Here is a 27,921-nt window from a genome sequence, read left to right as displayed (position 1 = left end):
AAGTTAAAAAGTTAAGAGTCTAAAATATAACTAAGTTAAGTTAAAATTAATTAACTTTTTAACTTTTTAACTTAACTTTTATCTTTTTAAGCACTTTATCTTAGCACTACCCTGATAATTTGTAATTCCATTCGTATCTTTGCTTCGACGTTTGTCTTAAGACTCTTGAGCCAGTCGCGCAAAATATCCATTTCAATAAACACGCTATCTTACTAAAAGATTAGAAGAATAAATTCGACTTGCGGATTAATCGCGAAGCCGATTCATGTGCATTCTCGTATATTCCCGCCGAATGAACAATAGTGCCAATCGCAGAAAGCGAGTGGCGACGCATAAGACAGTCTCTCGTTTGAGCTTCGCGAATGATAGCAGTGATTTTCGTGAGTTTTCATGAGTAACGGTACGTCGAGGAAATCAGAAATAAATATCAGAATAAGTATCAGAAATAAATATCAAGGCCGTGATCGACAAAAACAAACAACGAGATGTCGCGCGGCGACCGAAATAGTTGAGGACTCAACGAACGCGCTTGTAATGCGCCACAAAGCGTCGTATTTTCCCGTTAGCGGCCATGAGCGGCCGAACGTGATTGGCTGGATCCGTGGCGTAATCGGAATAGTGGCCAATCGCGTTCAGTGGCTCACAGTGTCGCTGCTCGGCGCGAGAGTATGTTATGCGACGCGTTCATGTCCTGTGAAGAGACGCTTGTATAATTCTGTATTTGTGAACGAAACGAAATCCGGTTGCAGAGATTTGCAAGCTGAACGTTTGCTGAATACTCTGTTCCTTCTGAAATTGGTGCCGTCATTGGACACTGGACGTATTGATAGACGTGTTGAATGTTGTGCGTCATTTCCTGAACGCGATTTGATAGTTCGTGCATTGCTCCGAAATCGGTGAGTGAATTACAGTGATTTATGCATGTGCAACGAAAGTTGCGGAACGAGATATATCTGAATTCTAAGACTACTTTAGAGAGTCTGTGCAATCGTCATGCTATATGTCGCGGTTATAGTTTTTTTTTTCTGAAAAAACAAATGCTTACCAGTAAGAACCACAATTTATTATAACTTAGCTTTATTTATTATAACTTTATTATTTAATTTTTATTGAATTCTGACAAGTAATAAGGTTGCAAGGATTTATTGTGTTACGCTGCATCATCGTTTGTACTTCTTATTGCAGGAAAAAATCTTTAATGCAACATTGCACATTGAGTGTAATTGAATGCAAATTATTTCACATATTATTTTCAGTGTTAATAATTTATCTTTTTAATTACATACTCCTTGTTATCAAGATAATTTCATAATCTTAAAAAAATTAAATTATTTATTAACTCTCAAAATATGTAAACCGATTATGCACACAGTTGCATCAGTTGGTCTGTTCGATTTGTTTATACTTTTTTATAATTTTTATACTTAAAATGAGATAGATATATTGTATATTTGGCGCTGAGAAAAGAGAGAAAATGAGAAAGGAAAGAGAGAAAGTGAAGATGCTGAATGTAAAAAGTATAAGCAAGTCGAATAGACCTAATGTTGTATTAATTTTCTCATTTGAAAAACGCTATTAGACGATATAATTTGTTTCTTATTTTCGATATCTAAATACTTCAAATCACTATTGCTAAGTCTGTCTGAAAATTATCCCTTATGTTGCGATTTTCTTCATATTTTAGCTGTAATTTAGCTCTTTTTATTTTCCTCTCCAAAGGTTATCCAAAAATTCTCCTAAACTTGTTGCGCCCCCCCCAAACAATCTCCCAATAAAAAGAAAAAAATCTTTCAAGTTAGTTGAAATTCTATTAAATTGGTAATACTTTCAGATACATGAATTACTCGAAAGGATGTTTCACAATAGGTCTATTCGTTGCATGAAATTCCCAAATATTTTTGCACTTAAAATAAGAATAGATATATTTGGCATTGAAAAGAGTGAAAGCGAAGGTGCTGAGTACAAAAAGTGCAAGCAACGCGAATAGACCTAATGAATAGCCCGATCTCATTAAACATGAGAATTAATAATCATTTAAATGATTGATGAAAACAATCGCGAGTACAGTACGAACGAGCACGAAGAAGCAAACTCAGATTCACAGAGTTCAAAAACGTAATTAAAAAAGAATTCAGTCGTATGTCATCAATTATAAGTTCATTTTCAAATGCAAAAAGAATTCTTTTTCTAAAAAGTTCTGATAAGAATTCTTTTGGCATCTGAAAATGAATTCAGAATTGATGACATACGACTGAATTAAGGACTGAATCCTTTTTGAAGTCTCTATGCTATGTGGATATAGACAGCAAAAATACGAATAAGAGAGAGCTCGAATGTGCATCGATCAATACATTCCCTCTTTTATCAAATAACAGGCATTTAATAATAGGGACATAACTTGTCGTAAACGTTTCAAATTTATTCGTGTATATATATATATATATATATATATATATATATATATATATATACATATATTTCTTTAGTTTTTTTTCTCATAATATCTACAGAAAATTAACTTTAAATTATAATATTATATATTAACTGTAAATAATTCTTCGTTTCTGCAGCGTGATGATTTTTTGTACATCATAAAAAATTTTCGTCAATACATTTAATGCTTAAAACATTTCTATTCTTTATTTAATTTTCTATCTCTTTGCATTTTATCGAGTGCATTTAGAAAAGTGACATTAATATTAACCCAGAAATTGTCACTTGATTTTTTTGCATAAACAATCATCTGCGATATTTTTGGTACATCCCAATTAAAAATCATTATTATTCATTATATATATATTGTACATTATTGATTGTTCTATAATTTATTAATATTTCAGATTATTTTTGTATATAGATTTACTAAAAATTTTCTAAAAAAGACGTAAGAAATAAAAAAGGCGTAACTTCTCGATCAGTATAAAAAACTATTATAGTGAGCTTTATTTCTCTATTGCTGTAAAAATTACTTCAAGTGATCATTTTCGGGATAAAAAACGTTGCAAAATTGAAACTGCTACACAAATTATTTTCTGATAGCTAATACGCTCGGTAAAATGTTACAATACATACAATATAATAGTTAATTTCCATTACCAATGTAATCCTTAATGTAATCCTAAATTTAAATTGTAATTTTAAAAATGAGAACTATCAAAAATTACAGTTTGTAATTGCGAAAAAGGATAGTTTATTTTTATTTATATATGCAGGATGTTTGTAATTTAAATGTCAAAACTTCGGGAGTAAGGGATCGATAAACCAAGAAAAAAGTCCTGTAGAGATATGCTCGTTTTTGCGTCGTTTTGGAGAAAATTTAATGAGATGTATCATTAGATAATATATCATTAGATTAGATTTGAGTTGGACACTTTTTGTGAGAAGCACGTATATTCTTAATGCTTTTTTTTTACCTTTTTTAAAAAGTTTGTTATATACAGGGTGTATATATATATATATATATATATATGTATGTATGTATGTGTATATATATATGTATATATATATATGTGTTGCTAAAAATCTATTTTTACGTAAAAATGAAAATAAGAGGTACAACCTCCAATGGTCTTTAAAATAGGGACATCTAATGCTGTTATTGCTCAAGTTAAATTTATTAGCTATTTGTACTTATATACTATAGCAACAAATTTTGCTGCTAGAGACATATGATGTTTAGCTGATTGCTACTTTATCTTTTGCTGCAAAACTTTTAGGTACATCTGACATCTTTTTTAGCTGTTTGTACTAATATATGCTTTTTTATCTGTAATAGTTAAAGATTAGCAATGACACTAAAGCTGTAGCTCTGATATCTAAATTTGATTCAGCTATTGAAATTTAACTGTTATTGCCAAGTTATTTTTTTTCATGTATTATGAGTAAAAAATGAAGGACGATATGAGTAAATATAATATTTAAGCTTTTTTATACCTGAAGTTGAGATTCTTACTTCTAAATATATGTCCATTATAATTAATTCGCATTTGAAAGATATATGTAACGCAAAAGTGTTACAATTGATTCTCTAAAAATAATAAACTAAAATCAAAGTTAATAGTTAACATACATTAATAAAAATTGATATAATACAGTTTAATTTTTTGGAAATGAAAGATTATCCTGAATAAAGAAACTTATGTAGGCAACAAATAAATTTGAAATAGCGTACGCCGTTATTTTGATAAATCGCCCAGTATCTCCCACGGTGTCTGACATTTACCATCTCATATTTGCCGTCTGGTTACCGTCAATGTAAAACTTCCGTTTCGCACTATCGCTCGTCGATGCAAATATATGGGCGGCTCAGAAAGCTTTTTCGCCCTCTCGACTCGACTCCCACTTGTTCGCAAGACTTCCCATGCGAAGAGTAAGTTTCAAAACTTTCTGTTGCATTTTGTAGAACCGAGTTTCGTGACGTAACACGTTACGTTAGAATGCATTATGTTGCTGGCTGCAGCATTAAAGTTACTCTCGTCGCTTTCGACGTAACGTTAGTGCATAAGGCGACTTCCATAAATTAATATCGTTAAGAAGAAAGCATATCCTCCATTCAGAAACTCCTGCTTTCTATATAAAATGTTTAATTATACATTATTATCATGGCTGCGTTCCACTTAACGCTTGCAACGCCGCGAGCACCGTTCGTCTTTGTTTGTTAACATTTGATAAATGACAAGGATGAAATGATTTCACGAGCGTTGTGAGCATTAAGTGGAACGCACTCCATAAGAGAAAAAAGAGATGGGAAATATAATGGATAAAAATTCGTGAAACGTCGAAGTAATTTTTTATTGGTTCATATTTATACACATAATAAGCATACGATTACATCGTATTAGGTACTATAGATCATATATGTATAACTTATACGTATACTTATATGTATTTATATATATATCTATAATATCCAGCATTTTGTACAATAAATAAAGACTCTAGAGCATTTTAAACATAACATCGCACGTGCTCGCGCGACCATTGCGTCGAGTATACAATAATTCAATAACCAGCTCTCTAATATATCCCTCATTACACTAAAATTATCGCGAAAACGCGAATTGGCGATGATTGTGGGCAGTTTTCATGATCGATATCACGAATATCTTGTCTTAACTTGAAGTCAAGATATATATAGATTACATCCTCGCAATAGATTTTTGTTTCATCACGTCTCTTTCATATTAATACATCAATTAATTAATAATTGTAGAGCGATGGGCTAACAAGTGCTTTTATTTTATTTTTTTCCAATATTTGACAAAAGTTTTAAATCACTGTCAACGTCATTCAAGATCGAAAAATCTCGAAAACATAAATCTAAAAACATGCAACAATGAGAATTCAATGCCCATCTTTAAATATGACACGTTAATATAACATATAACATATAAGAGTTGGCAAACGTTACTTTTCAGTTACTTTGTCGTTACTTTCTATAGTAAACAATTTGATGAACAATTTGATGTTGCAATTTTTTATGACGGTAACGCTAACTAAACGATAAGATTGTGCTAAGGTTAGAAAAGTCACTTTGGAAAGTAATTTGTCATCATTACGTGTTACTTACTAAAAAAAGTAATAAATAACGATAGTAATAAGTAACGCATAATAGTTATTTTTTTCAATAACGAATGACTTTTTCAACCCGTTACAAATAACGATTGATTTTTCTAACTCTGATGTTACCATTACCGTCATACAAAATTCACAATGTTATTATCAAATCAAAGATAATTCCCTTGTTATAATAACGATTTGATAATAACATTGTGAATTTTTTCAATAAAGTAACGGCGTCACAAATAACGCTTAATAATCCTAATTAAATTCGTCCATAAGCGATGTTAAATTCGGGAATGTTAAAATTCGATTGCCCGAGCAATGCGATTAAGCAATAAATATCGGACAATCGGCAAAAGCACATACGTTGAATCACCGTCCCGTTTCGAGATTCGAATTTCTCGAGTTATAGGAGACGAATCTGGAGCCGAGGCGCCGGTAATAATCCTTCAATAAATGACGAGGTATTGAAAAAAGTAATAGCAGCTCGTGGATGTGAAAAATATGCAGCTGGATCGTAGCGCAAGTTATGGGATTCTCGTGTAATCGTCCGATAAATTCGCCGTATGCTCAAAAAGAAATATCGTGTTTAAGCTTAATTCGGAAGTGAGTGTGATAAAAATTGATGGCACGGCTCTCGCGTGGTTAACGCCGTGGCCTCGTAAATTCTGCATAACGGCACGACGTTACGTTACGGAAACAACGATAGCTCTCGGGCATCGGGGGATCGATAAGTTGGTCTTTCCTTCCGGAGCTATCGAGCCCCATCGGATCTTAATCGCATCCCATCGTGAGCTTTAATTGTTTACTTGCTCCTTTATAGTACGACGCTGCGCTATTGCGCAATCGATATTAATTTACGTAATCAACACGACGTCGACCTTAATTAATGATAATTTCTCACGCGTCCGTAGCTTTTCTTAAATCTGTCGGTACAGATTATTTTGCACTTTTATTTTGTCATAATATTGTTAATACACCAGCGAGTTGCTCGACATTATTCTAAATAAAGAATAAAAATAATTAGAATTAGTATTTTTTATTTTAATTATCATTTATGCACATTTATTGTTTGAGATGTATTTTTGATAATCTTGCATATAACTTATCAGACTTATCGGATTTTTTTTAAGGAATGTATTTGCACAATCGTTGCGATAATGATATTTTAATTTAATCAATTTAATTACGTCGTTATTTTCACAATCACTTCACACTTGACATTAATCGTTCAATAATTATTATATCATATTTTATCGCGTTTTATATATATTATATATATATATAAATATGATTATTTTAACAACTACATTATTTTATAATAGACTTTCTAGTAATAACGGCATCCCGATAATCAGTAATAAATTTGCTTTATAGAGTTATATTATAAAACAATTAACAAAATAATAAATATAATTATTGTATTTCGAATAGCACTTTATATATTTCAAATAATTATTTCAGACTGCTTCTCAATTATTATTCGCAGTCAGGTTAAACTATTATTTTCCCTATATAAATACTTTATATAATTCTCTCTATAATTTCATATCAATTTAGCAAATTGAAAAAATAATGAAACCTAAACAATAAAATTTGTGTTACACGCAATAGAAAAGCTAAGAATTATTACATATTTTAGTAATGTTCGTAGCTTATCAGATAACTGACGTTCTTAATTCTAAACGACTGTAGAGAAAACATTGCAGATTGAAACGTACATCAATATTCTCCTCACGCGATATTTGGTTCGATAGTTTAGACTTTAAACATTCGACAATTTGCTACACCTATCCATTCTCGTAGAATCAGCTTGACCGCTGACATCTATTGTCATTTTATTCGCTAACATCCGGAAACATGTACGACATGCATTTCTGTCTATCGTGTCTCGAGTTCATACGGAAGATCGATTCGTTTTTTCTTTTTTCAGAGACACGAATCATCCATGTACATACGACGTGATTATTTGCATCCATACGATTGGAAACCGCATAAATCAGATCTTTCTGGAGAGTTAAATGCGAATAGTATTTTATTTTGTAAAACATTTGAAGAGTGCAGAGAAAGGATGTTGATTTAACTAATCAAACATCCGTTTCTAGAATAAAATTCTGATTGTGACGAAATTTTTTGGAAAAAAAAAGTTATCTACGCAGCTTTCCAGTCGTACTGATTCATCTAAATTGAACACTTAAATCTTTTGCTTAAAATTACGAGAAGTTCCGAAAAGTGTATTTACCTTGTATTTACCTTATTTTAAAGTCTAGCATAATAAATAATAAAATCATTTAAAATTTTATTTAATATTTTGAATCGTAAATTAAATAGCATCATGGAGAGCAAAATATGGTAATGATAAATTTTGCTTTTCATTTTTCCGTGAGAGACGTCGTCGGCAAATTCGTAGGTGGGATGAAAACCTTTTCGGAACTTTAGCCAAAATTACAATTACTTATCGTAAATACGCGTAACGTTGGACCGGTCTCAAGTGTAGACATCAATTTTTCGATAACGCGCGTGTAAAAATTCAGAAGCGATGCATCTTTTCTTTTACTTTAAACGTTAGAAACACTGAGATGTATAAAAATTTAACAGTCAAAGCCATTGCTGGTCTTCATGTATTTTTTTCTTAATATCCCGAAAACGAGATATTAATTCGATAATCATTTAAAAGACTCGATTTGTACGGATTCGTCCCTTTCGGCGCGAATCAGGCTGATAAATTTATAACTGTTGACGTATTTTGAGAAATGTGTGATTACCTATGCGTAGTTGTTTGAAAATTCCAGGCGCGAGTATGGAGGTTTTGATTTTGTTACGCGAAGAGCGAAATAGGACGTCGCAACATTCAGAGTTATACGTGACTCGAACTGGATATAGGGTGTCTTATTGAAAAAGAGTTCATAAGTTTTTAGATTTTTACTTAATACTTACCCAACTCTATGAAAAAGTCTATTACGTACTGAGATTACAATAATAGAAAAACGAAATGATCTTTAGAAATGTATCTGTAACTTGTTTGCATCACATGATAAAAAAAAAAAGATTAAAATTATTATCAGATTTATTCTTTATTTATGAAAGAACATTAAAAAAGAATTATAATAGATAAAAAAAGGATCGTGATAGATCAATTGTTACTCAAATAGGCACATAGGCAACTTTTATCATAAGCCGTCTCATTAGTTGAATTTACCAGACAAAATAGATCAGTGAGCGCTGAGTGATTATTTATTACGATTGGCTTCTACATTTAGCTCCAATGCAGAATTAAAGATGAGAGCCAATTATATGAATCCTTTGTAGACACACATATTTTTACTTTGTAAGCACTTTAAGTTATTTTTGTTCAGCCCCAATTCTTTTATTGTTCTAGACTTTCAAAAATCTAGAAAAATTCAGGATTATTTTTGCTACATTTTTCTACTACATTGCCAAACAGTTATTTAACTCAAATGTTAAAACCTTTATTCAATAAAAATTCAAATTTATGCAAACAAATTTGAGAGTGAAATTTCGCCTGGATAAAAAAAATCCAGCGTGCCTACAAAGAGTATATTAAATTAATAATTACTGAGCGCTCACTGCACTGTTTTTTGTTTGCTGACGCAAATCTTTAGATCTGTTCGCGTTACTTGAACTTTTTGCATTCAGCATCTTCGTTTTCTCTTTTTTTAACATTTGAATATACATTTATTTCATTTTAAGTGCAAAAATTTGCAAAGATTTCAAGCAACGCAACAGCAAGACCTATCGTTACTTTTGAAGACGTAAACGGGACTGAATCACAGAGACCGCAGTATACATTGAGAAAAAAATTGTTCATTTGTTTAAATTAATTTAGTTTATCTTTCTTTTTTTTATGAAGAATATATTTAAGTCAAACGTATTATATTTAACTTAAATTATATGTACATTCTGCAACAAAAGAAATAAAGACGGACTAAATTAATTTAATCAAATGAACAATATTTGTTTTCTTAGTACATGCTCATCATGGTCAGCATTAGCTTTGTATTGAGAGCATCCCGTAAGCTCCGGAAGAGGCAAGATCGAAACCCGTGGGACTTCTTGCCATAGCATTATCGCCGTTCAGACAGTTCTGCAATCTGCATGAGGTTGCTGCATCAGTGGAAATCTCGTCGAGAGCGTACTTCATTCTGCTCGTCTCTCTCTCTCTCTTTCTTTCATTCTCTCTATCTCTTAGTCTATTTGACGGAGACACATAAGAATGCAGACACCCTCTGGCCCTGCATTCTCATTTTTCTCCCCTGTAATCCGCGCTCCTTTATCGACGAAATGCGACGTAGGGCACATCAAGATGTTCTCCATAAGACAATTCGAGGAAACTTTTCTGACGGACAAGTATACGGTGAAAGAGGATAAAAAGAGAACGTTAGTATCGTGCTCGAACATCTCTCAATGTGGTCAAAGAGATGCCAAGGAGTGTGTCAAACGGATGCGCGTCCCTCAGCTATCGGAAAAGTATTTACGGAAAATCCTAGACTTGGTTCTCGTACGAGAGATTCTGATGTACCGTCATTCTTTCTCTTTCTGTCTGTTACAGATTTCGTTGGGATGTGAGCTATTAAAGAAAGGACAGGAAAGACACGTATTTTTGCAAAGGACGCAAAGTGATCTTAACAACTTTACTGAAACTGCGGAAATACTCTCTTCCTCCTGTCTTTTCCTCGTTTTACGCCAAATCTATTCGTAGAAACTTAAATCCGCGTCATAAAAAGTAATACTACGTTTGAAAAGTAATAATTGTAAATAAAACGTTGTTCGACACTCAAATTCTCTTTAAAGTGTCCTAGTATATATTTTTTCCGAAGATTTTTTCGCGCTGAACATGATGCCGTTGGCAGAATTTGTATTGCACGTCAAAATTTTGAGTAAATTGGGATGAAATGGACAAAAAATAACATTTTTGGCCATTTTCAACGGTTTTTATCGGCAAAATGAAACTCTACTACTATGGCATCTAAAACTATAACGCAACAGTTTTCAAATGACTTTTAGTTTATTGTTAGATAATTGTAGTTATTTTTATCAAGATATAGTTGTTCGAATATTAGACTTTCTGTATAATTACACAGTTTAAAACAAAAAAATCACTTTTTTCTCTCTTTAAAGTACCATAATACATTATTTCGAAGATTTTTTTGTGCTAAATATGATGCTGTCGTCAGGATTTGCATAACAAATCAATATTTTAAATAAATTGGACAGTAAATTGAGATGATTTTTTGCTTATTTCTCCTCAATATATAATACTAAAAATCCTGATATGCTATGCAAATTCTAATTATATTCAGTACGAAAAAATTTTCAGAGTATTATGAAACTTCAAAAAAAAAAGAAGTGACTGATTGTGAATTTTGTCGAACACACAATAATTATTGAACACACAAAATATAATTATTTGCTAATATAACTATAAATGTCTAATACAGCTATTTTAAGTAGAACATTTGAAACAGACTTTTTAATGAAAACGGATGTAAAATCACCTTGTTTAGCGAATTTGTTGCAAGAGGGAATACGTGTTGGGCATATAATTCAAGAAAATATCAGGGAAAAAATGAACTTCGTCGCAATACACGCATTGTGTTCGCGGCAAACTTTTTGCGCTCGTTACAAAGGCTTTTGATTAAAAACCTTGCGGAGCGGGATGTCCACGAGCGAGGATCCACGAGGGAGAGAAATCTCCTAATGGGTAATTCATTCTCGACGAAGGAACAAACGACAGCAGACGTCGCTGAAAAATATTCGTGGGGCCGACGATCCGAGGAATTTATAAGGGAATAGAACAGAAGAAGCTTCTGCAGGAATCGCAGATGATATCGATGCTATTCTCTTGCTATCTCGCTGCGCTTCTCACGATCTGATCCCCTTAAAAGTCATCGAATCACAAATCCCGTGGTTCAAAAATTGACGTGGTATATGTTCTTTCTATGCGATTTACCTGAGACCGGAAACGCCGCGAATCTAAATTGCAATTCTGCCTTCTATTGATGTTGATCGAGTATCCACGATGATCCATTAAGTTAATTACGACAGAAATTTTCGATGTCAATGATCGAGCGTCCGTCGACGTGTAGTGTAATAATTTTAACCCTTTGGATGCGACTTCCTCGTTTTGATTAAAATTAGTTCGTGTATTGACACGCACTGAGAGTATGTTAGACCAATGAAAAAAATAATTCTCAATAAATAGAACTTTTTAATTGCTTCGTATGAGATTAATTTTAAATTTAAAAAACTGCACTGTTGAATACGTTTTATTAATATTAATCCTTAAACGCTTTTACTGTTATTATCGGCTTTATTTTTCCAATGCTTTTTCAATGCTCTTTTCATTGCTTTCGATTTTTTCATTAATAAAGGTACGAACAAACATTTGTTTGGTACCGTTATGTCTCTAATGTCTGGCATTTTAATTTAATTGAAAAAAATTTTACAATATGTCAATTTTTATGAAAGTTACATGCAATCAATTTGAATTGGGTATGCCTGTACCGATCAATGTGCTGTTTCTGTAGTGTGGCGTTTAAAAGTTAACATGTGTAACAGTTTGTAATCACATAGAGAATATTTGTTTCTTTTTTATTTAAAATAGTTAATAATTTAAAATAATTAAAATAGTTAAACAAAAATAGTTGGTAATAAATATAATATAAATTTTTTGAAAGAGAGATACTTAAAAATTAGAGATAATTAAAAATTAGAGATAATTAAAAATTGTTCCATGCAAGAACTTAAATTACGCAGAATATCGCGACGGGAAAATTATTATTTAATTCGGCGCGAGGGCATCTCAGATACGTATCATAACTAACGTAACACGTGTACGTCGAGTGCAGTCAATGGATTTCCGTAACTCGGCGTAATGTTCTGAGATTACTCGCGCGGTAGCATCCAAAGTGTTAGTATAATCGCGTTAATTAGTCCGAGACACAGTCGGGCGCGATCTGATGATCTGAGCGTCTCGAGATCGATCGATAGTCCGTCTGATTTCACTACTGCCAGGATCTGAAGAGAACGCTCGACGAGAACAGGCCGACGAGGATCACCCAGGCGACGAGATCGAACGCGCTCCCTCTTGATCTGGCGCCGCCGTTCACGCAAGTCTCACGGATGCCGTTGATCTTCAGACCGCGGCGTCCCAGGAGATTATGAACGCCTCGTTTGTCGCTCTTCTGCAGAGTGTGCTCACGTGACAATAGGAGGGAATAGAGCTGATGGTCGGGAGTCCTAGAGCAGAAAGTCAACAACATGTCCGAGGCAACGGCCTTCATTACATGCACACTGCCGGAGAACTGCTTGTAGTCTGGCCTCTCCGCCAAGGTACCTGCAAATTAAATCAGAAGCCTGGTTAAAAGAAGTAAGCGAAGGGGTGCGATACGCAAGAGCGCGGATGGAAAGGGATGAAAAGGGTGAGAGGAAGAGGCCTCCCTATCGAATTTCCTGCCCTCGGCTTTTCGCGTCAGCTTCCGTCCGCTGCACGAAGTAGAATCTCTTGTACAAACGGAACTGTCGCGACTGTAGAAATAAATGTCTGTCGACGACAAGTCTATTTTTACGAAGTAGTTTTATCTTTGCGTGAAATGCTTTCGAGTGAAATAGGGAGAAGACTATACGAGATAGAAAGCAGGGACACTTTACAGGGTACTCACGGATTTTTGTTTCATATGAAAAGATGTGATATGAAAGATAAAAACTGACGAAATTGAAACTCTCCGTGTCTGGAGATTATTTAAAGATTCTAATTATCAAGCTTATTTAAAGAATGTAAATGTTCTTGGCGATGTTTAAATGAGAATTCTGAGATGTATTCGGTGAATTTATCTAGTAATTAGATTTAGTTGACAAATTTGACACGTACGTATTAATGACAGGAATGATAAATGAGACTCTGGCCCGTAAAGCTTTTTGAAATAGGCATCTAAGATATTGTCAGGATAGGATAGCGCGACAATGAAGAAGAATCGAACAAGCAGCGAAAGCTTGACTTTCCAATTTCCTGCTTCTACTGATATGGCGAAACATTATATAGTTCACTTATATAGAATATGTGCTATGGTTCTCTATATATATATATAATATATAACTTATATATATTATCTCTCTCTCTCTCTCTCTCTCTCTCTCTCTCTCTCTCTCTCTCTCTCTCTCTCTCTCTCTCTCTCTCCAAGTATACGTGCGTATACAGTGGATAAAAAAAGCATTTGGCTATCTCGTTTCTTTTTTTGAAAAAATTTTATATAATAAGGAAAAGTGTTTCTATTATATATTTTATTCAGTATACTATAAGTAAAACATAATTTAATAAAAATACATTATGATATTACTTTCTTGCTGATATAAAATTTTTCCAAACAAGATAGGATGCGCAAATATTGTTTCACATATTGTACGTGTGTATACTGCACTATGCCAACGATATTAAAAACTTATTACATTTTCAAGTTTTGTATTGATACTTAACCTTTACGTGGAACCACTGCACTTAAAGGTATAGTGTTCTTTAAAAGCTAGAAAAGGAAAAGAAAAAGTAACATCCAGATGCCCAGAAGTTTTAGAATTAATTATTTTTACATTCCTTTACTTCATAACAGTATAATTAATGTAAATTTAATCGTAATATAGTGTACTAGTAAAAAATATAACTATAAAATTTAAATTGGTCTTAGAGTAAACACTTCATTTATTAACTTGCGTATTTTTTACTTCTAAAGCTCATTTTCACAATATATATATATCTAAAGATTAAAGGTTATCTCGAAATTCATGAATGAATTTCACTGATGAATCTCTTGGTAACTTTTAATCTTTAGATAACCTTATATTGTGAAAATGGGCTTTAAAAATAAAAAATACGCAAGTTAATAAATGGAGTCAAAACATTCCTCAAAAAATTTTAATTTTATTGTTATAAAAATCATCAATTTTTTTAGTATGTTATAATTACATTTACATTATATATATTGTTTCTTATAAGATAAAGGAATATGAAAATAGTAAACTTGAAATTCTTTTGGGCAATATTTTTATTTTTCTTTAAAGAAAATTATGATTTTGTGTGACACACTTCATATGAAAATGTGTTACACAAAATTGATATATCGTATACCGTTAAGCTTTTGAACTCAATTAATTTCTGTATAGTATTTAAGAAGTGATTAAGTAGCTTGGGTAATGAGTACGAGCATTGCGAAGCAATAAAAAGGCTGATACGAGTAATACAAAATTACAAAGAAGCCAAAGTGTTTCCTTTAGAAACTTCCACAGCGAGTAACAAATAGTGCACAATACCATTGAATTTAGTATCATTTATCACGGACTTGGCACTTTTATCTGAACACGTTTAATGGACTAAGTCGAGGCTTTGACAAATGTAAGTTGCAACCACTTCACCGGACCCCAAGACATAAACTCCAACCTGTGCAATGTTTAATCTGCAGAAATGTTTGATCTAAGTGAATTGACCAGAATAAAGTGCGATCAGTGTTTCACACTGGATGTTACCATGTGCTTTATATAGAAGACGTACAAAAAAAATTTTGATTTATCCTATTTTTCTATTTTCATTTATCACGCATTATTTTTCATGTCTTATAGTTTATGTACATTTTACTACGCAGAACGAATGATTTTGTTCTAATGTAAGAATCTAAAATTTATAATTGGACACAGAACTAAAAATAATTTTGTTTGGATCATCAAAATAACTATGTGACGCTTCAACTTGTTAGAAATGTTAGAATGTTAAAGCTTTTCGCAGAATTGTCGAAGCTTAAACGTTTTAAATAATTATTTTGATTTCAACAAAATTATTTTCAGATCTATATCTGCCAAAATTTTTGAATATTTTAGCAAAATTGTTTACTATGTTTACTAATGCACTTTCCATATATATTTAATTTGGTCACGATTATTATCTACGGATACAAATTGACTTGTTGACTAATCGAAATGATTTGATTACGATTCCACTTGCTGGCTTAGCAGTTCAAACGGATTCGATGATCATTCGTGACAACTCGAAATATACGGGTATGCCGTGGAAATACGCAGTATTACGGCTCATTACATAGTTGAGGACGTACTTAACGTTATGAAGGGAAATATACGGAGACGAGACGGCGAGCACGTGTACAATCTATATGCGCAATGTGCAGCGACCATAAGCGATGCATATAGGCATACCACATTTCGCAGGATCATCGCACGATGTTGGAAATATTTCACTAGAGATAGCACTTTAATACCGGCATTTAGAAGCATCCGTTACGTTTCCAACTAAACTTATTTACAAAACGGAGCGACCGATCTACATACTGTCGGATCAACCGCTAATCTTTAATGTAACTTTAATAAATTTTTAATAATTTCGAAGTTAATCGTTTTTAAAGCAAAAGTATCGAAAAAAGGTTGACCACATGACTTTCCAATTTTCTTACATTCTCTTACGCTTTTCAAATACATATACAATACAAGATGTAAAAAATTAAATAGAAGATTTTAAGAGACGATTCTCATATTAATTTAAACGTTTTCAAAATTTTCGAAAATTGTTCGGATCCTTTTAATGAAACTTTGTATATATAAAGATCATGTTTTAAGTATTTATTTTTTGGAAGACGTACATTCTTTTTTTAAATAAAATTTTTCCTTCAATTTTGATACTCTGATCTTTATAAGAGCTGTTTTGAGTATATAATCGTATATTTTCGTCTTAAATCGATGTGAGAAATTACTATTTAAAATCTTTTAGAATATTTAAGGACCATCTTGTATATATACGTAAAAAATAAAATGTTAATTTTAATTTAAAGTCGTACAATATTAAAATTAACATTTTAATTTCAACATTTTTGCATGTCTCAGAAAGTCTATTGTAGATCTTTAAATTAAAATTAACATTTTATTGTTTACATTGATATACACATACTTGAAAAACGTAACAATTTGAAATTTCAAGCATACCAATTTGGAACAACTTCAATTACCAGCACAGAGTGTAAAGCATTTTAGACACACACACGTGTGTGTGTGTGTGTGTGTGTGTGTGTGTGTGTGTGTGTGTGTGTGTGTGTGTGTGTGTATAATATTTTATACTGGTCACTTGTAATTGAAGTTGACCAAATCGTTAAAACGACGATGTTTCACATACATATGTAACATATCGATCATTGCCGCAAAACATTGTCGTACCCTGGCAATTCATTGAAATGACTCTCCGTTGAAACGGTTACGATTGACATTTACTGCGACTGGATTGTTCCGGCTGTTAAGCAAAGTGACGTAAATAGCGCGCAGGCAATGAAATCGAAAGCGCGTTGCTCATAATTACATCCATGATAGCAATTAGATGTTTATCTACTCGCGGCATTCTTCCCAATTGCACCAATGTCACGAATTATATTAAAACGACATGGTAATTGAAACGCATACGACTAATTGCATATGTCGCGAATGTATCAGGAACGTCATCGCCGTAATCGCTTCAGTCGATACATTGTCCTGATTACTATTCAAATTCGTTCCCATATAGCGCGACTATCATTACATTTTGCTAACTATCACTATGTATATCGCTGTTCTAAATTGAGCGATGAATTAAACGATGATTGCAATTTACTCCTCTCCATGCACGTAAACAATTATAAATTAACAGCTAAACAGTGTGCCTTACCGATAAATGAACAATCGCGTATATTAATAAGCAAATCAATTAACTGATTAGTCTAATGATTACATTCATTTCTCTCTCTTTCTCTCTTCTTCTTATCACAGTATTGTAACGTATAATGCAATTGTTTATATGTATTTTTTAATTAGTTCAAGCAAAATATGCTTTAAAAAGCATTTTTTAACATTTACAAGACGGAAAAGTCACTATAAATCTATATCTGTACTGAAACATTATCATATTTTAAGGTGAAAAATGTAACAAAAAAGAATCATGAATTATAACAAATCTCAATTAAGCAAAAGCTATGATTTTTAAAACAGATCCCCACCCTAACAAAGTTAAATTGATTTTCATTAAATTTTATTTTATTTAAATTGAATTGAATTTTCCATAATCTTTGATTATGCACTTTTACGTGTCATCTTCTCTCGCACAACTTTTAAGAAAGAATAAAACCATTTTTACCCGAGTTTTTACCTGAGTTTGAAAACTAAGTCGGTCGTATAAGCATAAGAAGATTTTTATCTTCTCTGGAAAGTTGTTCTGACCGCGTTTATGTATTAGATCTCGAATAGGCAGCACTTACATCCATACATTAGTCTCCCCAGAGTCTCGTCGTCGTCTCGTCAAGCGTCTCGTCCAGTAGCCGCGAAGTACGTCGCACGAGAATTATAAATTCCATCGCGAAAAACTGCCCGGATCTTCGTTTTTAATGCTCAAAGTACGGCAGCTGCAGCTCTGATGAGATTCCCGGAGGCCGAAGTCGGGGGAAGTTAAATTTGGTGAAAGGAAGATGTCGGAAGAAAGTTTTCATTCCGCGTCGTCCGTAAAACGGCAAAAACATTCTCACGGGCAAATCCTCGCGCAGTCCTAGTGCTTTCGGCTCAAGGAATGGCTAATGCACGAAATTGATTTAACTTTCCGTAATAAAGTCGCTTATGTTGCACGAAAAAGTGACCGTTGGACGCGTGCATTTTTTTTTACACTAAGGAAAATAACACGAGATGCAACATTCGCAGTTTTTGTGTAATCAAACATTCGTACGTGCGTATGTGCGTAATTTTCCCTAGCAAATATTCAAGACACATAATTTTAAAATTCTATGTGAGTCAGAATTATATTTTGAATTATTAAAAGCCCGTTGTTTGTCAGATAAATACTTGACATGTATTTTTTGTTATTTTTTACTTTTTATCCGTCACACTGTCTCCAAATTTAATTAACCATATGGTAAATTTTATTGTTCACAAATGTACATATATACTTTTAGTTACTTTCATATTTATACGTGAAAAATAATCAATTGTCGCGTTTGTATATGCAAGTAAAAATATTTCGAGATTTTATTGTTCCTTCTGCTCTCTCCCCTTTTTTTCTCTGATATAGAAAGATATTCCCCAGGAATTCTATTACGTCGGAATTTTTCTGGTACCTCGATATTGAAATACTAGGTCAAAATTGGGTTTAACGAGAACTTTCTAACGGCAAAACGTCAAAATTAAAACATGCTCTCCAATAATTTAATAGAAATGCATTCTTGCTTGAAAGAGATAATTAGAACTTTTACAAAGAAGATTTACGATCAATTAAGGATTCACTAATGAAAAATCGATTCTAAATTGGTCAAAGAAGAGATTTTTTAATATAGAGAGATTATTTAATTTATATTTAAAAAATTTTTTAAATTATAAAAGTTTATTATATTGAATTATCATAAAAGTCTGTATTGAATTTAATACAGGCGAATAAGATAAAGGAATTTTAATAATTACTCTTTTTTTTTTTCAATTTTATTAGAGCACTTTTATCTACATTGCATGTCGATTATAAACGACGTGTATTTATCATTTTTATCTTAAAAGCAGAAGATTAATAGCCGTTTCTACCAATGTACATTAACTTTAATCTCGGTTCAATTTATTCTCCATCTTTTTTTTAATTCTTAAAACTAGAAAAAGATGAAGAGTTAGTTGAAACAAGATTAAAATTGAACTACATTGATAGAAACGGACATTAGAACCGAACATATTTCATCTTTGGATAAATAATATAATAATTTATCTAATGATAATCAAAAGGATAAACAAAAGAGTAAAAGGATAAGAGCATAAAGAGTAGGAGAATTAGAGAGTGAGCTAAAGTTTATCGAGAGATGAAACAACCCAGCCTTATACAATCTTCCTGCTTTAAAGGTACGTGAAGTCGCTCATTTCAGAGAGACGTCGTTTTCCCGAATGAAGATTCATTCGCGGGAGTATTAATATAAGAGTGAACTCGTTAGCTGTCGTTTCCTAAAGTTCCAGCGACTTCACAAACAACTTCACGTTCGTGCATCAATCGAGTATATGCACTCTTGCAGTTTCACGATGCCGCGGCATATTATCCTCGGCAGTTCAGATCGTTTTCGGTTTTCGGATTAGTATACTCCGGCAGACGAACTGAAACGAAATCCCGGAGAAACCTCAATCCGCATTATGTTCCGCATCTGCTCGCGTTATTATACAGGATCCCGTATTTGCTGTTGGCCGATAGCGAAGAATAACGTCAGACAAGCCACTCGGCAGAGTTGGTTGCTCGAGGGAGAAGGAAGAAAAGGGGGAAGGGAATAACTTGCAGAGTCGGCCAGAAAGAAATTAGAAAGAGCAGATGGCCGTGCGACTTTTGAAAAATTATTTTCCGCGTCGACGAGCACTTTCTCCTCGGAGAAGCGCCTCGCGACGAATTCTTCGCGTTCCCCGTCATTCTCCGACAGCCAGCAGACGTAATTGGATGTCTCGACTTTGCCAGCTTACGACGGCTGAATCCTATCCCGGCTTGGCTGACGGTTAACCGATAATCACACGGACGATTCCACGAATTCATTAAGATCATTAGCCGGCGCGTCTTGGGAGTTTAATTGTCGTTGGCGAATCGTGTCTTACCGAATTACATTGATACGCGATTTATTTGTTCCATCTGAGAGGAGAGAATTATCTTGTTTAATATTTCCTTCACGTTCTTTTTATCTGAACATTTTGTGCGGATAATAACTGCATCGAATCCTTCAGCTTCCGATAATTGAAGTTTTCTTGTACTATTGAGTGATTTCACCAACTTCAATTTGGCTAAAAAAGATCACGAGGAGGTAACCACTGAAATATTGTCCCACAAATCACATGATTTTTTTTTTATTTTAGACGATTTCATTCGACGACAAATAATTTTCTTTACTATATATGAAGTCATTTGATAAAATAAATGATTTTATCTAATATTATACACAATTACTTCTCGTAGTTGCATATGTAATTATCGGATTATACATCGGGATTTCGTATGAATTTTACAATGATTTCAGAGGAACTCTGTTCTACCGTTACATTAAGTGATTACTTCCTCGAAGGATCATACAAGTCCACTTGTAATACGTTTAAAAAAGGTAGATATTCAAAATGCTTGTAGATTTTAAAATATAGTAGTTATTAATTATTAACAATCGTTTCCCTTATAGAAAATATTACCTTCGTGTTTTCGTTCACAGATCTTAGAAATCAGTATTCTGCTTTTCACTTAACAAACTTCAATCTCTACGCTTTTAATCCACCAATGGAAGCAAACGTAGTAAAGAGGGCGAAGTTGAAGAAAGTATCCAGCGAGCCAAACAGTTTTGTTGAACCAATTTAATCTCTTTCCTTTTTTGAAATCTTTATCAATCAGTCTGAATACCGAACGAGCGCAATAACCCGTTTCCATTCATTTTTTACTTTATTTTTTTCTACTGTTCAATCATCAGTCTATTGCAATATTTTTACCATAATACTTCATTTTGTTGTAATTTTCTTTCTCCCAAAGCATTGAACAGATACAATTAGTTCTTTTCTCCGATTTATAACCATTTTAATTAATCTTTTTATTATTATAATTTTATTATTATAATACCTTATTCTTTTATTATTTTAATAATCACCTAATTGTATTAACTTTCAACATCAGAATTGAAAAAATCCATACATAAAAAGAAGCACGCTTTATTTAGAATATTAGATCTTTTTTATATAGACGTCATATTGTCCTGATTTTATAGTTTTCCTTTTTTCGTTTCCTTCATGTTCACAGCTTCTCTCGAGATTCGCAATGCGAATCTCATTGAGGAATAAATTCCGATTGATTCTTCCATGACAGAGAAATGTTTCCTTGCGAGTTTGTCTTCATTTGACGATTTATTCAAAGCGCATATTTATCTTAAGAGCCGCCGGCCTAATGGCACGTTCCTAATGCCGATGCAACTTTAAACGTGAGCTACCCAACCGAATCGTTAATCCAATTTACTCCTCTGTGAGGAGTTGCCTGAAACTTTCGACCACACCCGTCCGACAAGCGTGGCGTGATCGGTTATTCGGATTAGCTTATGATAATCACCCTCGAAAGAACTTTGAACTTCGCACCAAAGTTTACATACTGAATATATGTGTTTCCCTCCTCGTTATTGAAACAGAGAGACTCTAATAAACATACGAAATGAAAATTTTAATTTTTCATCAGTGTAATATCAAAAACTTTCATTATTTCTTTAATTCTTTTATATTGATAATTTTTCTTCCGATATTCATGTTTAAAGAAGATATCTTCAAGTCATTTTTTTAAACTTATATATAAAAAACGTAACGTTTCAATAAACAGATAATTCGGATTTATTATCAGTTACATATTTCTTTCAAAATTTGTTTTATTTTATTATACAATAAATCGATAAAATTCGAAGTATGCAAGAGAGAAAAAGAGAAGAGGAAGAGAACGAAAAAGGAATACTAATGCGAGACGTGCAAAAGCGCAACACGTTTTCGTCACAATTTGAGATAAATTGGAAAATTCCAACGAAAACCGAGTTTTAATTTTGTCCATTCACGAAAAGCTATTCGAGATATAATAAAGTTGTGAATCGTATGTTAAAATTATTACATGCTTTTCGCAGAAATTGTTCGTCATCTTTCCTTTTTGCCATTTTGAAGAGTCCTTCGTAATTCTATTTCTTCGTTTCTAAAGAGACACTTGGCGAAAGATCGTCTGGGCAAAATGCTGCTTAAGAGTGATTGAAAAATTAAGAATCTCAGTTTTATCACGAAAGATTTCTTAATTTGGCTAACTGTGTAACATGGAAAATCAATCGCGATGAGAGCCGTAACTTGTCATATAATTGGAACAAACGTTCGAGATACTTTAGAAATTATCGAGAAAATCGGAATGCTGAAAGATTCGATTAAGATATAAAGAAGTAAAGCCCACCCATTCACCCGTTCGATTTCAATTGATTTGTCTAAAAGAAGTTATAATCTGAAACCGTGTTACCCTAATTTCGCCAGATGTTATTAATCACAATTCTCGTTGCAATTGCTCCTTATGCAAATATGTTTTTGCATCAGATTCTAGTTTACACGGTTCATTGCACGGATGTCAAATGTACAATACAAACGCATTAATTTGCATCACTGATAATTAATGCATCTGGTTTCAATATTAATGCACGTATTCTAACCGAGAATAGCCATCGTCTACTTGTTAATTAAATCGCAATGTTGCACTGTTGAATTATGCTCAATTAGATGCTATTTAACACCGTATTAAAAACTATTTCAAATGAGAACTATATTAGAACGTAATAAGAACTATTATTTATGAAAAGGAATGTTTCCTCATCATCGCACAAAAATAAGTTTTGCTTAAATATAAAAACTATTTAGTACATAAACTATTTTGATTTAATTACTATCATTTTTATTGAGCAAATATTTACTTAAATAAATGTTGATTGATATTATTCAAATAAATATTCATTAAAATGTAGTACATTTTTTTTCAGTGTAAAAATTGAACTAGATACAAATCTGAAAATAATTTTAGTGAACTATTGAAATAATTGTGTAGGACGCTCTAGCTTGATGAGCAGTACTAGAAAAAGTTTTGATATTTTAGTAACTAGTTTGAGTGTCCTAATAATTGTTTTGATAGTTTAACAAAATTATTTTTAGATCTATATCAAGCTAAATTTTTAAATACTTTGGCAAAACTTTCTTTCCATGCGATAATAAAATATTTTAAAATTAAAAAGTAAAACAGCGAATATATATATATATATATATATATATATAGATATATATGTACATAGAGGAGAAAATAGTATTATGGCATCCTAGTAACATTTTACACACTATTAATAAAAATGTGATGACATTGCATAATGACTCGAAGAAAAACATAGGTGGTAATGTGGCCTTCCATAAAAATAGCCTTAAAAAATTAATTTTGTTTAGAAAACAATATTTTGTCATAAAATTAACAAAAAAGTAAAACATTTTATTATGTAAATAAATGTATGTACATTTACATAACTTCTGCATATAAGATGCTCAGTACTAAAAATCTCAGTACTAAAAATAATACATATAATATATTAGGTGTTGGAATTAATTCGTAGCGTTTTTTAATGAAAGAATGTTATTTATTTCACATGAGCATTAAAAAATACATTAATGAAAGTACTTCCCATCACTTGTAAAACGCTACGAATTAATTCCAACACCTAATAAATATATTAGGTGTTGGAATTAATTCGTAGCGTTTTACAAGTGATGGGAAGTACTTTCATTAATGTATTTTTTAATGCTCATGTGAAATAAATAACATTCTTTCATTAAAAAACGCTACGAATTAATTCCAACACCTAATAGATTAACAGTAGAGCTACAATCGATCATTAAATAATTATTTTGATATGAAAACTTCAAAAAAGAGGCCGTGATGAGTAATCAATATTCATAGAGGGCACATTAGCAAAATACCATGCTTGTTTAAATTTGTACAACTCAAAATATATACAGTCAAATAAAATGTTAAATAAACAACACACTTAAAAATACATATATTCGCGTGAAAATACGCTCAAGTTTAAGAAAAATGAAGAAATAGATTAAGTGCTAAAATGTGCCTCAGAATCGTTTCAAAATACTTGAAAGTAAAAATGCGTTATAATAAGTGTTGGCTTGAGTATTGCTATAACGTTATGTAACAGGGAATTATTGAACAAATAATTCCATAAATAATTAAGATTCGCTATATAATAGCAGAGATATTAAGAGAGGCAATATATACATTAGCCATAATATCACTTTCTTCTCTATAAATACCAGAACCAAAATAATATGAAAATTTACCATTCTGCGGGTACATATTTCGCCACAAGCCTTTTTTCGTGTTAATATTTGGTATCCGGAAGGTATATTCCAGGTCTCCAGATTCCTCACTCCACCACAGTTTCAATGAAGAATGTTCAAACGGTCTCAACTTCACAATCGGACAAAGGTCATTGCTGACAATGATATTGGTCTTCACTGGCTTTGTGGGATCGAGCTTGTGTTGCAGTACTTCTACGACGTACCATTTGTCCATTATCTGTAACGAAAGGTTTTCGTAAAATCAACCTGAAAAATTAATAATTGAATGGAACATATACCTACTAAGCGCTAAGTAGATAAAAATCGATATCTTTCCGCAAACATGATTTCCACTTGAGCCTCAATTCCCAGGATATTTGAGATATTAAAAAGTTGAAGAGAAAAAAAAAATAAGATTCTAGCTCGGAAAAAAATTGGTTCGAGATCGGTTAAAGAGCTTGCAAAGACGGAAGAAAGTGCAGAGATACCGAGTATGTGCGCGGGGGAGTAATCCAGTAACTTTGGCGAAAGTAGATATAGATAATACCGTGAGAAGCTTAAAGCAAATTACGGACAATTTATTGGCCGCGCGATCGTTAGTGATTAAGTCCATAGAAATAATATCGTCGAGAGTCGAATATAACCACCGAATTCCGATCGACATAATGCGCGCGGGATTTCTTTTTTATTTTTTTAGCCCGATCATTTCAATTTTATATCTCCATGAAATCTTTTATACCTTTAATCGGATTGTGCCGGATAATGCTGAATCTCATTTAAAAGTAGTAGTCTATATATTTTCGTCGGACTTATCTTTTATTATCCGGAATGTTGATTGATCTCTCAATTTCGCGACTTCTTGCATCGCGGGTCTTATGATAAACAACAGCAGCGAATCTTAAATAGAACATTATATAATAGTTGCGAACATTGCCCGCCAAGGGAATAAGATGTTCGTCAATCTTACTCGTGACTCTCCTTAGTGACGTTGACCGATGCTTTTAGAAAAGTAGAGAGGCCAAAAGTTAGGCGTATAAAGAATTAGTCTCAACAAAATGTTGAGAAAATCAGACGCCTATTCATCTCCGTTGTAGTAATAATAGCGTCAAATAGGGCAGATTACAAAATCGGTCCCAGAGTATCTCATAAAAGCTAATCTTGACAATTCTTCTCGTGTAACGCGGTGATTTTGTGAAGAAACTCGATCTTCAGAAAGCGCCAATTCAAAGGCCAATTCTCATGGAATGTAATAAATGTAGTTTTTACTCATTACGTTATCTAGGGGAAAAACTCGCTTTAACTGTCGGTTTAATTTATGCGCAAAGTCGCATATTACGTGCAAACATAGGTAATTGTTTATTCAATTCCCTCGTATATTAAACATGATGCTAATGTACCCACTGAAAGCGCTTAGGTCCGAAGTTGATGTACAGTGGTGATGCAGATTATCAACTTGTTGAGCTCAGATGGTACGATACTCGGTTTTGCCCGCGGGAACCAGCTAAGGAGAGTTCGTTGAACAATGACTATAATAATCTTTGCAGAGGTCCGAGGTCCATAAAGGCTTCTCTGCTTTGTCTTTGTGATACCAGTGAATTTCAGTCTAGCGCAAACGTGTTTTGTTGTTTCAAGATTAATCAAGAATATTCATAATAAATGCTATGCGCAAAATGCGCCATTTTTATTAATTTTGTGCTTCTTAGAATTTTATCTATTTTATCATTTTTCTTTTTAAATTTTTATAGAGGGAGAAAGAGAATTTGTCGAAATTTCTTTATGCTCAATTAGTTATTCGAAAAATACAGACATTCGACATTTCTTACCACATTTTCACAGATCGAAAAATCTTCAGCGAAAATGACATCCGGTAATTTTGAAGCACTTTGTACGGACGAATGAAATGGCCAAAATAAAAGTAGACGCGGTTTTCGTTTTTGCTGAGTAGATACGTGCATATTGCATCCATGTACGTGTGTACGTGCGTACACATTTCTGCTTTATTGTACCGGAAAAGCGCCGTAAATCATTGTCGTCGAGGTGTATGTGATACTGGGTCACATAGCGTGGTCGGGGGATTAAAATTAACGAGATAATAAATATGGCCTTTGTCGAATAGCCCGCAAAAAATTTCAATTGTCGTTTCGTGGGAATCTCGTTGCATGAACAATCGCGGTCGTTTGTTTGAAACTGTGTTATTTTTCCTTTTTTTTTTTTAACAAATGTCGCGACTATGTGCAAACGATGTTATTATTAAATGGAACTCAGAAACTATGATAACATAAAATTTACGTATAAACTTAGTTCTTTTCTTCTGAATTAGGAAAATTAGTAAATTAAATTATAGAAAAAAATGAATAATAATTAAAAAATAAAAAATTCTCATGAATTCTCATAATTTCTGTAACGTTGTACATTATAAAAATATAGCGCCTTTAGCAAAACTGACATTTTTTAACAGCGACCAATTATTTTGTTTGTACAATAAAAAATTTAGTTACTTCTGCTCAATACACTTCAGCTTTTTAAATAACAAAAATATTTGTTTATGCCAATTAAATAGTTTAATTTATAAGCAAACAAAGTAATAAAACAGGTTAGTTTGCGGTTAAATATTTTGTATTTTAATCAAATATTTTATTGTTAGTAAAATATTTTTCCTAGTATAACAGTAGGTTATGCTGTTTTGTTCTGTGAAATTTAAAATAAGCCGAACCAAAATATTTGTTTATACTAACTAAACTGCTTAATTGGAATAAAAAAATATTTTTGTTATACTTTGTTTAAAAAGGTGAAAAGTATATTTATTAGAAACAATCAAATTTTTTTATTATATAACTTAAATATTTGGTTTATAAAGATTATGCATTTTGCGGATTTTCTTAAGACGAATAAGAAGCGACATAAATGTAGTATCAGCTCCTCGCCCTGATGAAATGGACTGCAAGGTTCACGAAACGTTGGCATTCCAAGAATGGATCTGGACACGGAGAAAATCCACAAAATGCATAATTTTTATATAAAAAGAACCCGTGGAAGCCTCAAGAATATTAAATATTTGGTTGTTGTTGCTTAGTTGTTAAAAAATGCCTCAACTAAACAGTTTTGTTAAAAGAATTAAATTTTTTTTCTAATATGTGTGACTTTATCAAATTTTTTAAATATGCTCAACGTGATATTTTAGTATAGTATATAAGAGACAACGATAAGAAAAGATAATAGAGATAATTTTAATTTTGCACAAGGATCTTTATAAAGTTTTCTTCACTTTAAAAAATGCTGACTACGTTATTAAAGTTTGTATAAGCTTGTCTTGTTGGTCTTTATGTCGCTTCTTATTCGTCTTAAGAAACCCCGATATGCATCCGATAATAAACTTTGCCGAGTTGCTTTATTATTCAGTCTTGTAAATAAGACATATAATGCCGAGATAGCCGTATGTTGAAATTAAGGAAAGTTTAATCAGTACCT

At 32.4% G+C, this 27,921-nt stretch overlaps 2 protein-coding genes across 4 annotated transcripts in view; one reads left to right on the top strand and one right to left on the bottom strand.

Annotated features, from left to right (window-relative positions):
• The first annotated feature begins 406 nt into the window (after window positions 1–406).
• The window catches only part of LOC147907791 (uncharacterized), a 117,262-nt gene continuing 89,747 nt past the window's right edge, over window positions 407–27,921 (top strand). For all 3 annotated transcript variants that reach the window (XM_087411949.1, XM_087411947.1, XM_087411948.1), the window contains exon 1: window positions 407–896. In XM_087411949.1, coding sequence (XP_087268075.1) covers window positions 535–896 — 362 coding nt within the window. In that variant the 5' untranslated portion in view covers window positions 407–534. The remainder of the gene's footprint in view (window positions 897–27,921) is intronic.
• The window catches only part of LOC105145184 (uncharacterized), an 84,144-nt gene continuing 60,995 nt past the window's right edge, over window positions 4,773–27,921 (bottom strand). The window contains exons 2-3 of the mRNA XM_011054583.2: window positions 24,454–24,691; window positions 4,773–12,919 (exon numbers count right to left, since the gene is read on the bottom strand). Of these exons, the coding sequence (XP_011052885.1) occupies window positions 12,588–12,919; window positions 24,454–24,691 (570 nt within the window). The 3' untranslated portion in view covers window positions 4,773–12,587. The remainder of the gene's footprint in view (window positions 12,920–24,453; window positions 24,692–27,921) is intronic.

This window comes from Acromyrmex echinatior, chromosome 12 (genome assembly GCF_024713525.1).
Source record: "Acromyrmex echinatior isolate Ae372 chromosome 12, ASM2471352v2, whole genome shotgun sequence".
Taxonomy (NCBI): domain Eukaryota; kingdom Metazoa; phylum Arthropoda; class Insecta; order Hymenoptera; family Formicidae; genus Acromyrmex; species Acromyrmex echinatior.
The sequence above is the reverse complement of the archived record's forward strand: the minus strand, read 5'-3'. Positions and strand labels throughout refer to the sequence as shown.